Here is a 14,432-nt window from a genome sequence, read left to right on the forward strand (position 1 = left end):
TTTCACTCTTTTCTAAGTGCTGAAAAGTACTTCTAAAACTTTCAAAAAGTTCTTAAAAGTTTAAAAAGTTTTTTTCTGTCTTTCCAAAAAGTTCTGAAAACTTTTTTCTCTTTTTCTATCACTTTAACTCGCTCTAAAAAATGTCTGGCACAGGAAAAAATGTTGAACTGTCCAAACTTGCATATGATCACCTTAGCTGGAAAGGAGCAAGGAGTCTCTGCATAGAGAGAGGTTTGAGTGTAGGGAAGAATCCTTCCTTAGAACTGTTAATTAATATGCTTAGAGTACAGGATAAGGCCATAAGTGCCCAATCTGTAGAAAAAGTAGCTAATGGTTCTCAATCTGATCCAGGGACTCCCCCAGGAAAAGGTTCAGGAAAGAAACTTCTCAGCCTGCCCATTACTAGACAGTCTAGCATAGTTGGTACAGAGGTTGAATCACACCATACTGATGGTGTGTTCTTACATTATGCTGGTAGCCAAGCTGCTAGGGTGCCCTCTGTAAGGGACAGGTCTCCTTCTGTTCATTCCCATCATACCTCTGTATCTAGAAATGTCCCTCCCACCCACCCTGATGACAGATTGTTAGAAAGGGAGCTCAATAGATTGAGAGTGGAACAAACCAGACTGAAGCTCAAGAAGCAACAGCTGGATTTGGATAGACAGTCTTTAGAAGTAGAGAGGGAAAGACAGAAGTTGGGTTTAGATACCCATGGTGGCAGCAGCAGTATTCCCCATAGTCATCCTGCAAAAGAGCATGATTCCAGGAATCTGCACAAGATAGTTCCCCCTTATAAGGAGGGGGATGACATTAACAAGTGGTTTGCTGCACTTGAGAGGGCCTGTGCTGTACAGGATGTCCCTCAAAAGCAGTGGGCTGCTATCCTATGGCTATCATTTACTGGAAAAGGTAGGGATAGGCTCCTTACTGTGAAAGAAAATGATGCCAATAACTTTACAGTTCTTAAGAATGCACTCCTGGATGGTTATGGCTTAACCACTGAACAGTACAGGATAAAGTTCAGAGAGACCAAAAAGGAGTCTTCACAAGATTGGGTTGATTTCATTGACCATTCAGTGAAGGCCTTGGAGGGGTGGTTACATGGCAGTAAAGTTACTGATTATGAAAGCCTGTATAACACAATCCTGAGAGAGCATATACTTAATAATTGTGTGTCTGATTTGTTGCACCAGTACCTGGTAGACTCTGATCTGACCTCTCCCCAAGAATTGGGAAAGAAGGCAGACAAATGGGTCAGAACAAGGGTGAACAGAAAAGTTCATACAGCGGGTGACAAAGATGGCAATAAGAAGAAAGATGGTGAAAAATCTCAAGATAAGCATGGGGATAAGGGTAAAACCAAAGATCCCACTTCAAATCTTAAACACTCTTCAGAGGGTGGGGATAAAACAAATTCTTCCTCTTCTTCCCAACCTGCACACATTAAAAAGCCTTGGTGCTTTGTGTGTAAAAACAGAGGCCATAGGCCAGGGGATAAGTCCTGTCCAGGTAAACCCCCTGAGCCTACCACCACTAATACATCAAGCTCTAGTGCCCCTAGCAGTAGTGGTACTAGTGGTGGGACTGCTGGCAACAGTCAAGCAAAGGGTGTAGTTGGGTTCACTTATGGGTCCATAGTGGAAACTGATGTAATCAGTCCCAAGACAGTTTCTGTCACACCTAGTGGCATTGGCCTTGCCACACTGGCTGCTTGTCCCCTTACAATGGATAAGTACAGGCAGACAGTTTCAATAAATGGTGTTGAGGCCTTGGCCTACAGGGACACAGGTGCCAGTTTCACTTTGGTGACTGAAAACCTAGTACCTCCTGAACAACACATCATTGGACAACAGTATAAGATTATTGATGTCCATAACTCCACTAAGTTTCTTCCCTTAGCTATAATTCAGTTTAGTTGGGGTGGAGTTACTGGCCCTAAGCAGGTGGTGGTATCACCTAGCTTACCTGAAGACTGTCTCTTAGGTAATGACCTAGAGGCCTCAGGTTGGGCTGATGTAGAGTTTTATGCCCATGCAGCCATGCTGGGCATCCCTGAGGAATTGTTCCCTCTCATTTCAAGTGAAATGAAAAAGCAAAGGAGAGAAGGCCTGAAAACTCAGAATCCCTCTCCATCAACAGGTAAAAAGGGTATCACAGTATCCCCTAACCACCCTACCATTCAGGATACTATTCCTGTGGTGGGAGAAACCTCTCCTGGGGTGGCACCTGTTCCAAGGGAATCATCAGCTGGCAAAGCTGGACTCCCTGAGGTGGAAGTACCTCTCTGTGGGATAACTAACATTGGTGAGAAAAACAGCACCATTTTAGTTAACATGGAGCATCCCTCCAACCCTCCCAGAGAAACTTTAGTGCAGAAACCCTGCACTACCTCACAACACTTAGGACAGCATCCCTGCCCTAGTGTGGAGCTCATAGGACAGCATCCCTGCCCTGCTCCAACTCAAGAGAAACAGCATCCCTGTTCTCTCTTCCAGCCAAATGGACAAAGTTTTTGCCCAGCTATGGCTTTACTGAGACAGCATCCCTGTCTGGCATTTCCATCATTACAAATAGGTTCAGTGGATAATTCCCACTGCTCTAAACTAAAACTTACTGATAGAAACTCTGAAAATACATCTTCACATTGTTGCTTAGCTAAAAAACTTCAAACAGGGTGGTTTACATCCCCACAGGGAAGTAACCATATAGTGGATGATAAAGGGAGTAACCAGTCTATTGCAGAGCTACTCTCTACTTATCACCACTTAGACAATAAAGTCTCAACTGGCCAAGGTTAGCCTTATTGTCCTTCGTTTGGGGGGGGGGGTTGTGTGAGAAGGTAGCCTCTTTCTAGCCTTGTTACCCCCACTTTTGGCCTGTTTGTGAGTGTATGTCAGGGTGTTTGTCACTGTTTTCACTGTCTCACTGGGATCCTGATAGCCAGGCCTCAGTGCTCATAGTGAAAACACTATGTTTTCAGTATGGTTGTTATGTGTCACTGGGATCCTGCTGGTCAGGACCCCAGTGCTCATAGGTTTGTGGCCTATATGTATGTGTCACTGGGACCCTGTCACACAGGGCCCCAGTGCTCATAGGTGTGCATGTATGTGTTCCCTGTGTGGTGCCTAACTGTCTCACTGAGGCTCTGCTAACCAGAACCTCAGTGGTTATGCTCTCTCATTACTTTCAAATTGTCACTAACAGGCTAGTGACCATGTTTACCAATTTACATTGGCTTACTGGAACACCCTTATAATTCCCTAGTATATGGTACTGAGGTACCCAGGGTATTGGGGTTCCAGGAGATCCCTATGGGCTGCAGCATTTCTTTTGCCACCCATAGGGAGCTCTGACAATTCTTACACAGGCCTGCCACTGCAGCCTGAGTGAAATAACGTCCACGTTATTTCACAGCCATTTTACACTGCACTTAAGTAACTTATAAGTCACCTATATGTCTAACCTTTACCTGGTAAAGGTTAGGGGCAAAGTTACTTAGTGTGTGGGCACCCTGGCACTAGCCAAGGTGCCCCCACATTGTTCAGAGCCAATTCACTGAACTTTGTGAGTGCGGGGACACCATTACACGCGTGCACTACATATAGGTCACTACCTATATGTAGCTTCACCATGGTAACTCCGAATATGGCCATGTAACATGTCTATGATCATGGAATTGCCCCCTCTATGCCATCCTAGCATAGTTGGCACAATCCCATGATCCCAGTGGTCTGTAGCACAGACCCTGGTACTGCCAAACTGCCCTTCCTGGGGTTTCACTGCAGCTGCTGCTGCTGCCAACCCCTCAGACAGGCATCTGCCCTCCTGGGGTCCAGCCAGGCCTGGCCCAGGATGGCAGAACAAAGAACTTCCTCTGAGAGAGGGTGTGACACCCTCTCCCTTTGGAAAATGGTGTGAAGGCAGGGGAGGAGTAGCCTCCCCCAGCCTCTGGAAATGCTTTGTTGGGCACAGATGTGCCCAATTCTGCATAAGCCAGTCTACACCGGTTCAGGGACCCCTTAGCCCCTGCTCTGGCGCGAAACTGGACAAAGGAAAGGGGAGTGACCACTCCCCTGACCTGCACCTCCCTTGGGAGGTGTCCAGAGCTCCTCCAGTGTGCTCCAGACCTCTGCCATCTTGGAAACAGAGGTGCTGCTGGCACACTGGACTGCTCTGAGTGGCCAGTGCCACCAAGTGACGTCAGAGACTCCTGCTGATAGGCTCCTTCAGGTGTTAGTAGCCTTTCCTCTCTCCTAGGTAGCCAAACCCTCTTTTCTGGCTATTTAGGGTCTCTGTCTCTGGGGAAACTTTAGATAACGAATGCACGAGCTCAGCCGAGTTCCTCTGCATCTCCCTCTTCACCTTCTGATAAGGAATCGACCGCTGACCGCGCTGGAAGCCTGCAAACCTGCAACATAGTAGCAAAGACGACTACTGCAACTCTGTAACGCTGATCCTGCCGCCTTCTCGACTGTTTTCCTGCTTGTGCATGCTGTGGGGGTAGTCTGCCTCCTCTCTGCACCAGAAGCTCCGAAGAAATCTCCCGTGGGTCGACGGAATCTTCCCCCTGCAACCGCAGGCACCAAAAAGCTGCATTACCGGTCCCTTGGGTCTCCTCTCAGCACGACGAGCGAGGTCCCTCGAATCCAGCGACACCGTCCAAGTGACCCCCACAGTCCAGTGACTCTTCAGCCCAAGTTTGGTGGAGGTAAGTCCTTGCCTCACCTCGCTGGGCTGCATTGCTGGGAACCGCGACTTTGCAAGCTACTCCGGCCCCTGTGCACTTCCGGCGGAAATCCTTCGTGCACAGCCACGCCTGGGTCCACGGCACTCTAACCTGCATTGCACGACTTTCTAAGTTGGTCTCCGGCGACGTGGGACTCCTTTGTGCAACTTCGGCGAGCACCGTTTCACGCATCCTCGTAGTGCCTGTTTCTGGCACTTCTCCGGGTGCTACCTGCTTTAGTGAGGGCTCTTTGTCTTGCTCGACGTCCCCTCTCTCTGCAGGTCCAATTTGCGACCTTCTGGTCCCTCCTGGGCCCCAGCAGCGTCCAAAAACGCCAAACGCACGATTTGCGTGTAGCAAGGCTTGTTGGAGTTCATCCGGCGGGAAAACACTTCTGCACGACTCTCCATGGCGTGGGGGATCCATCCTCCAAAGGGGAAGTCTCTAGCCCTTGTCGTTCCTGCAGTATTCACAGTTCTTCAGCCTAGTAAGAGCTTCTTTGCACCAACCGCTGCCATTTCTTGGGCATCTGCCCATCTCCGAGCTGCTTGTGACTTTTGGACTTGGTCCCCTTGTTCCACAGGTACCCTCAGTCAGGAATCCATCGTTGTTGCATTGCTGATTTGTGTTTTCCTTGCATTTTCCCTCTAACACGACTATTTTGTCCTTAGGGGAACTTTGGTGCACTTTGCACTCACTTTTCAGGGTCTTGGGGAGGGTTATTTTTCTAACTCTCACTATTTTCTAATAGTCCCAGCGACCCTCTACAAGGTCACATAGGTTTGGGGTCCATTCGTGGTTCACATTCCACTTTTGGAGTATATGGTTTGTGTTGCCCCTATCCCTATGTTTCCCCATTGCATCCTATTGTAACTATACATTGTTTGCACTGTTTTCTAAGACTATACTGCATATTTTTGCTATTGTGTATATATATCTTGTGTATATTTCCTATCCTCTCACTGAGGGTACACTCTAAGATACTTTGGCATATTGTCATAAAAATAAAGTACCTTTATTTTTAGTATAACTGTGTATTGTGTTTTCTTATGATATTGTGCATATGACACTAAGTGGTACTGTAGTAGCTTCACACGTCTCCTAGTTCAGCCTAAGCTGCTCTGCTAAGCTACCATTATCTATCAGCCTCAGCTGCTAGACACCCTATACACTAATAAGGGATAACTGGGCCTGGTGCAAGGTGCAAGTACCCCTTGGTACTCACTACAAACTAGTCCAGCCTCCTACAGAGAGCAATTCAATCATCTCTATCATCTCCCAAATAGAACCCCTGGACTTGAGCCTCACAATGAATCCACGCCACCAGCGGCTTTATTGCCAGGGCAAACAGTGGAAGTGAAAATGGGAAGCCCTGACGTGTACATCTTTGGATTGAAAAGGGGTCAGACATTACTCCTTTGACCCTGACTTGTGCCCTTGGTTGGGTGTACAGTACTTAGACACAGGCTAAAAATCTCAGTCTGAATCAGAAGCATTCAGTCACCTTCAGAAGGAAGTCCAAATTGAGGGAATCAAAGGCTTACTCAAAGTCATGAAGCACAATTGCATCTGAAGGTCTGTGACGAACTGGCAATGCCGCCTTCAACCTCTGTGTATAGGGGATATTTATGAAAAATGCCCCCAACTACGCTAGCACAGTTGTGAGTGAAAAAACGTAATGCGAGCTAGCGCCATTCCCTAGCGCCATTCATGCGTCAAATGTTAAAAATGGCGCACATTGGCGCTAAGGAATGGTTAGCAGCATAGAAAATTACGTTAGCCGATGATGGATGATGTAGGAAAAATGGTGCTAGTCGGCCAAAATGACGTTAGACTGATAAACGGCACAAAATCTGCTGCTAGTCAGCCTAGCAACATTTGTTTTTGCACCAGTATGCCTGTTAAGTATAGACAGAAGAAATTTCTACAACCCTAATGCCCACCAAAGGCGACCAATGTCCCCAGGACAGCCCCAACAGAATCAGTGCCAGCCAGGGCGCCCCATGTAAGAGGCACACAGTGGCACACAACAGATACAGTCATAAACATACCTTGGAGAGCCTCCCTCTACTTGCAGTGTTCCTATGGTGTGGGTGGTGGTGATGCAGGGGGATAGGGTGGGCATATATGTTCCCAATATGGTGACACCATGGGGGACTCCTTGGTGTTTCGCATAGAAATGTGCCTCACATCACTTTAATGCCTGGTCTGATCAGGCGTAAAATGTTGATGCTAATCGGCCTTAGGGTCATTTTTCTGGTCCATTTCCTAAGTGTTCATTGTTTTAGCATTGAGAGGTAAATATGGCCCTGGGGGGCTACTGTCATTTTTTGTAAGGGAACATCTACATTGCAGGAAAGTAGCCCTTTTCTAGACTTGTTACTCCCACTTTTTGCCTGTATGTCAGTGTGTTTAACTGTTTGTCAGTGTGTTTTACTGTATCTACTGGGATCCTGCTAATCAGGACCCCAGTAGTTATGCTCTCTCCTTGTAAATTTGGTTGTAGGTTACTGTTAGCACAGTATTCCACTCCACATTTGGCATATTGGTGCCCCCTTATAAGTCCCTAGTATATGGTACCTACCTACACAGGGCATTGGAGTTCCAGGGCATCCCTATGGGCTGCAGCATTTCTTTTGACACCCATAGGGAGCCCATGCAAAGTCTTCTACAGGACTGCCATTGCAGCCTATGTGAAATGGTGCATGCCATGTACAATGCACCAGGTCACTAATAAGTCACCTACATGTCAGGCCTTCCAGCCCTGAAGACTAGATGCAGAGTACCTGTGTTTGAGGGCACCCCTGCACTAGCAAAGATGCACCCACATCAGCCTGGGCCATTTACCCAGACTCCGTGAGTGCAGGGACAGCATTTTATATGTGTACTAGACATAGGTCACTACCTATGTCTAGCTACATAATGATAACTCTGAATATGGCCATGTGAGGTGTCCAATGTCTTGGAATTATACCCCAATGCTGATTCTAGCATTGGTTGCATGATTCCACGCACTCTGGGGGCTCCACAGTAGACCCCCAGTACTGCCATTCCAGCCTTGTGAGGTTTTGAAGGCAGCGCAGCTGATGCCATCCTACCGACAGGAATCTGCTGTCCTGCTGCTTGTACAGCTCAAGCACAAGAAGGCAGAAACAAAGGATTTCCTCTGAGAGCAGGGTGTTACACCCTCTCCCTTTGGAAATAGGTGTTACAGGCATGGGAGGAGTAGCCTCCCAGAGTCTCTAGAAATGCTTTGAAGGGCACAGATGGTGCCCTCCTTGCATAATACAGTCTGCACCGGTTCAGGGACCCCCAGTCCCTGCTCTGGCGTGAAACTGGACAAATGAAAGGTGAGTGACCACTCCCCTGTCCATAACTCCAAGGGTGGTGCTCAGAGCTCCTCCCAGGGTCCTTGGGTTCTGCTATCCTGTTTCCAAGTTGACAGGGAACTCTTGGAGCATCTCCCATGACAGGTGCTTACCTGGTTAGGTAACTAATCCTCTTTACAGGGCTATTTAGGGTCTCTCCTTTCGGTGGTTCTTCAGATTCGGATTGCAAGACTCCAGCAGGAATCATCTGCATCCTTTACTTCACCTTCTCACCAAAGAAACTGCATCTGGACCTTCAGGAACTCTACAGGATGACTTCTGTAACACTGTATCTTCAGCTCTGGCCAGAAACTGCAAATGTTTCCTGGTTGTAGATCCTCAGAGGGCAGCCAGTCTTCAGCCTGCACCAGAGAGTGAAGGAATCTCCCTAGGAGTGAAGGTATCACTCCCCTGCTCCAGCAGGCACCCTCTGCATCGACGGCGGGTGGCTTGGGTCCCCTCTCCTGATGAAGTGCATTGATCCAGCATCACAGGTGGTAGACTGAAGTGGTCCAGATGGTCCTGACGTTCAGTTGTCCAACTTTGGTGGAGGTAAGAGCTTGCCTCCCCACACAAGATAGTATCCCCATGCACTGTCTGATTTGCAGTTGCCAAGGCTTGTGTATGACCTTCCACAAAGTTATTTGTGCACAGCACAGCTCCATCCTCCAGCACTCCTTCCTGTGATGCACAGCTTCCTGCAAGGTTCTCCAGAGGCGTGGAACCCTTTGTTATAGTGATGCATGAGCCTCCATTTGCACCTTCTTTGTCCCCATCCTGTGGGACTCCTGGCCATGCTGCCTTGTCTTCTCTGGGCTCTCTGGACTGCTGGGAGCCCACTCTGACTACCCCTCCTGTGTAGCGTCAACCTGGTCCTTTCTGGTCCTGGGCAACGCCATTTTCCTCTACCCGCGAGCTTTGCATTTACCAATGCTTGTTGGTGGAATCCAGTGATACAAACCAGACTGCAATCATCCATCCAGCATAGGACATCATCTGCTCCAACCAGGAACCCACATCTGTCTTCTTGGGTGCAGTACTGACTGTTGTTCTTCACCGGTGGTTGTTCTCTTTCACCTTCATCCGGGTTAGCAGTGGTCCTGTTCTCCCTGGACTCCTCAGTGCTTCTTGGACTTGGTCCCCTTCTTCCACAGGTCTTCAGGTCCAAGGAATCCACTGTTGGTGTCTTGCAGTCTCTTCTGGTTCTTGCAATATCTTCTTTCTAATTTTCTTCCGTGTAGTAGGAAAGTTCCTGTGATTTACTGCTACTTTCCTGGGCTCTGGGTGGGTTCTATTACTTACCTTTGGTGTTTTCTGACACTCCCAGTGTCCCTCTACACACTAAACCTGCCAAGGTGGGAAACCAACATTCGCATTCCACATTCTTAGTATATGGTTTGTGCTCCCCCTAGGCCCATTTCTAACTATTGTGATTTTCACTATTTGCACTGTTTTCTAACTGTTTACCTTTCTGATTTTGGATACTATTGTATATATTGTGTATATTACTTACCTCCTAAGGGAGTATAGTATGTTACCAAAATAAATGACCTTTATTTCTGTAACACTGGGTGTATTCTTTCATGTGTGTGAGTACTGTGTGACTACAGTGGTATTGCATGAGCTTTGCATGTCTCCTCCTCCTTGGCTGCTCATCCACACTACCCCTAGACAGCCTGGCTTATAGACACTACCTACACTGCACTAATAAGGGATACCTGGGCCTGGTATAAAGTGTAAGTACCTTAGGTACCCACCACACACCAGGCCGGCCTCCTACAATATCATTTTCGCAAAATAACGGAAGGTGGGTTGGTGCGTCCTAGAAATGGCGCTAGTTCAGATATTTTGACACTAGACGGGTCTAGTATCAAAATATAAATATGGAGTTAAGTTAGCGCTGCTTTAGCGTAAAACAAAATGACACTAAGGCGGCACAAACTTTCCATAAATATGGACCTTACTGCCTTGTGCTAAGACCATTAGGAGCCTGTTCACTAGTATTTTAGAGGACAGTTTCAATTCAGCATTTATCAGCAAAATGAGACAGTAGGAGGAGCAATTCTCAGGAGGTTTTATCTCTTTTTGGAGGAGTACAATCGTGACAAGGTCTAACTGTGGGATGACTTTCCCTTTTTGGAGGGCTTCCTCAAATATTGAAAGTTTCTGGTAATATTCCAGGGGAAAGTCATTGGGTCTCGCCTGAATTGTTATCAATAATGGCCTCATCTCGTGGGCAATCTACGTGGTACCTGTCAGAGTGGGAAGGAGTCAGGAATGGGATGTCTTCAAGGAGGGAGCACGTGGATTCCCTCTCAGGCCTAGGACACCTAGTATAGAGCGCCCGCAAACATGGAGTCAATGGATGTAGTCTCTCTGTGGACTGCGCCGTCCAGTGTGACCTCACTTGGAACCACACAGGACACTGAATCGTGTGTTGACAGCCAGTATAGCAATTTGTCGGATTTATCTCCTCATTCATAGACTCACGTAGTAGAGGCCATCTAGTATTTTTTGGCTTCATCCAGAAGAGTTGCCTGAGTGTGGCAATGTTAATAGTTCATGGTGAGTTAATGGTGAGTACATTTAACTACACACAAAAGTACAATGATGTTGCAAAGTTGATAAGTATTTTACACAAATGTCAGTAGCATTTGGGCATGTGTATATTGGACCAGTTAAATGACCCCTCTCATTAGTTGGATATGTCTGCACATGTTGCAAATTTAACACTGGTGGGGCATTAGAAACCTCTCAGTGCCCTTTATGTAATCTGGCCACTTACAGGCTGCAGGTTATCGTATGTTGTTTTTTAAAATTGCTTTCCATAATAGTTTACCTTGTTTGCAGATCAGCTATGGCGCTCTCGATCCTCTCCTCAGTGACAAACTGAGATTTCCGTCCTTCTTCCGGACTGTCCCGAATGAGCTCTCTGTGTACGAAGGGATCATTCAGCTGCTAAAACACTTTGGATGGACCTGGGTGGGGATCCTGGCCTCGGAGGATGACAGTGGAGAGAGAGCGATGCGAGACCTAAGAACAATGATCACCCACAGTGGAGGCTGCGTTGAGTTTTCATATACATTGCCCACAGACCCAACTTCCCGTAACGCTAAAAGGATTGATCAAATTGTTGACGCTATACAGAACTGCACTGCTCAGGTCATCATTGTCTACAGCACAAGCGCATCAATGACACTACAGTTCCAGTACCATTCTTGGGAAAAACTACCTCATAAAATTTGGATTGGAACCATGAGCATGTCTTTTTCCGCAGCAAGTTCCTCATTAGATAACCTGAGTGTATTAAATGGAACCCTGATTTTCTCCATCAAGGAAGGACAGATTCCAGGATTTCAAGATTTTCTCTATGATGTGAATCCATTGAAGTTTCCAGATGACAATGCCCTTCTGGAACTTTGGCTTTTAATATTCAGATGCAACATTATCTCTACAGATGATATGTTACATCTTTATTCACCACTTTCACCTCTGTGCTCAGGAAATGAGACCTTACGACTCTATGACCTGGCCGCCATCAATGCCTTCAGTTTTCGATTCACCTACAGCGTGTACATGGCTGTCTATGCACTGGTGCACACCTTACAAGGCATGTATGTGTCTGAGTCCAGATCAGGATCTGCAGCATGGGGCCTCCAGCATGACTTCAAGCCCTGGAAGGTGAGGGATTATTCCATGCACTGTTCAAGGCAGCAGAGCCATTCCCCAATAAATACAGATTATCAGTGTTGATGGCTCTCTCATGCCTTTTCTTCTGTAGTTTTTCTTTCAGAGTGATGAGTTTACTTTTCTAGTTTGCTCACATTTTTGCATTTCATTGGATTGTCTATGTTCTTATTATTCTGCATGATTTGGGGATTTATTTCAGGTTTCCAAGTCTTTGAATTCTCTCAGTAAATGATACTAAGTCAAGTTTATTATTCTATCTACAGCATTATGTGAACATTTGTGGAGCTATCCTGTTCCCTTAATTTATACCTCAGTTCATTTTGTCTTTGACCTTTTAATTCAACTTTAAAACATATAGGGGGTCCTTATGACATCGGCGGTATTGTATTGTTTGAGTACCGCCGATGCCACGAGCGCCAGAAGACCGCCAGTGCTGGCTGTCTTTCGCCAGCCATATTATGGGTACTGCTGGATTTCCGCCACAATCAGGGCGGAAATCTGGCAGTAGCCATGCTGGCGGATGGTGGTGTCCTGGCAATGGTACCACCAGCACCGCAACACCAGTAGGAGGCTGCCAGCCTCTTGGGGGGTGATGTGAGAGTGTGTGAGTTTGTGTGTGTATGGCTGTGGAGGTGGGGGCAGTTGTGTTCTGGGTGTGTGTCTGCGTTTGTATGTATAGGTGTTGTGAGTGTGAGTGTATGAGTGTGTGCGTGTCTACAAGTGCGTACGTGTATGGGGGTGTATGTGAATGGATCAGGGATACGGATGTGTGAGAATGGATCGGGCGGGGGTGTTTGTGAATGGATCGGGGTTGGGGCTGTGTGAGAATGGATCGGGGTGGGGGTGTGAGAATGCATCAGGGGGTGGGAGTGTGAGTGTTTGGATCAGGGGGTTAGGTGCTTGCTGGCGTGGGTGGGAGAGTCGTCTACCGGTGACAGGGAAGGAATTCCCTGTCACCAGTAGATCCTACCGCCATGGTTTTCGTGGTGTTGCTACTGTGTTCTGTGGGCAGCCGGGTCAGAGATTAACATCTCCGGCCCGGTGGTTCATACTGCCATGGAGGTATGAGTGGTGATGTGGTGGGTTGGCAGCGACCAACCTGCCACACTCAGAATGTGGTGGTATACACCGCCAGCCTGTTGGTGGTGATACCGCCACATTAACTCTGGCGGTAAAAAGACTGCCAAGGTTAAAAATGAGGGCCAAAGTCATAAATCTGACCATCTGATAAAGTGAGCAGGTGGGTCTCAACCTTGCCCGGACATATTGTGGGTCAGTAGGTAACATGTCCAGATGTCCGGCATAGAGAGCATGTGAAAACTGTGTGTTGTGTGAGTGTTGTGTTATGATTGGCTGAGTGCTCCTAACTTCGTGTGGCATCTACCATTCATGGTGTTTTGGGAATGTGCACACCTCTGGCCAAATGTATTTTATAGGGGGCCAATCTCCTACGAGTATTGTGGTGTGGCTGGCTAGCTGAGGGATTGATCTGGATTTTTCCTGTTTGTGTGTTTGTCTACAGGCTATGTGCCACCCCACCTGTGATCTGTCAATCAGTGGGTTCAGACCTAAATTCCAGAGCTTGCCTGACCATGTATTTCTGATTAGGGGTTGATGAGGAGGTCACATTGGGTCGAATCAACAATACTGATGCAAGTTCATTGCTATGCTCACATATCATGGCATACATTGACACACTTTTATCAATATCAACAACAGAATGGTCATATATCTCCTATATGGGATACTAACAATGCATGGGTACCTCCTGCATGGGACAATAATAACATACAAAGGCTTTCCTTCCGCTGAGCAGTAACAGCATATGAAGGTGCCTCTTCTGCAAGACAACAGTGGTTTTGATAGGCAATCAGTTAAGGTGAAGCATCTAAAACATGCTGCGGTTCCTAGATCCCAAACTGAAAAAGTATACAAATGTGTCTTAAGTGAAAAATATATGTTGAATATCCTAAATTACCCTCCAGCGGAAGCTCTGCTGTACACAAGTTAACGAAAAACCTGTGATAGTTATGGTCATTCAGCAACAGAAGATATGTGGATTTTGTGGCTTTTGTGAGAGCAGATGAACAGACTCACACTGAAAAAGGAGTCACTGATATTAAAACCTTGTTCTCCCTTCATTTCTGTGAGAAATTGTGTTATTAGTTGAGGGGGTGAAACCCTACTCAAGTAACAACAACAATTCTTGTCGGGGCGAAACACAAAGAACTCCCAAATTAACCTGTGCTTAACCCTCTGCTACCTCGGCACAAAGCTGTCAGGCTTAACTTAGAGGCAATGTGTAAAGTATTTATTTAGCACTTGAAAGAGTAACAAAGTGAAAACACGACACAAGAAAAAATACCAATCTAGAAAAATAGATTAAACATTAAAATATGATATAAGACCAAATCAGCAAATATCCAATTAATAGAACCAGAGGTATGCAATTTTAAAGGTTTTGAAGAAAATTGGAGTTTAGAAGCATGTAGAACCAAATGCGGTTATTTGGTCATGGTGGACCAGGCCCAAGTCAAAAAGTCACAGAAGCTGGAAACAGCATTGAGTTCAGTCAGCTGTTAAATGTACCTTGCATATTGGAGGTTGAGATGCAAAGTTCTTGATTTGACCACACTGGCGTGGGCATT

At 46.7% G+C, this 14,432-nt stretch overlaps 1 protein-coding gene across 1 annotated transcript in view; it reads left to right on the forward strand.

Annotated features, from left to right (window-relative positions):
• LOC138279298 (vomeronasal type-2 receptor 26-like) overlaps nt 1-14,432 on the forward strand; it is a 147,856-nt gene that overhangs the window by 40,321 nt on the left and 93,103 nt on the right. The window contains exon 2 of the mRNA XM_069219394.1: nt 10,945-11,775. Coding sequence (XP_069075495.1) covers nt 10,945-11,775 — 831 coding nt within the window. The remainder of the gene's footprint in view (nt 1-10,944; nt 11,776-14,432) is intronic.

This window comes from Pleurodeles waltl, chromosome 2_2, assembly GCF_031143425.1.
Source record: "Pleurodeles waltl isolate 20211129_DDA chromosome 2_2, aPleWal1.hap1.20221129, whole genome shotgun sequence".
Classification (NCBI taxonomy): domain Eukaryota; kingdom Metazoa; phylum Chordata; class Amphibia; order Caudata; family Salamandridae; genus Pleurodeles; species Pleurodeles waltl.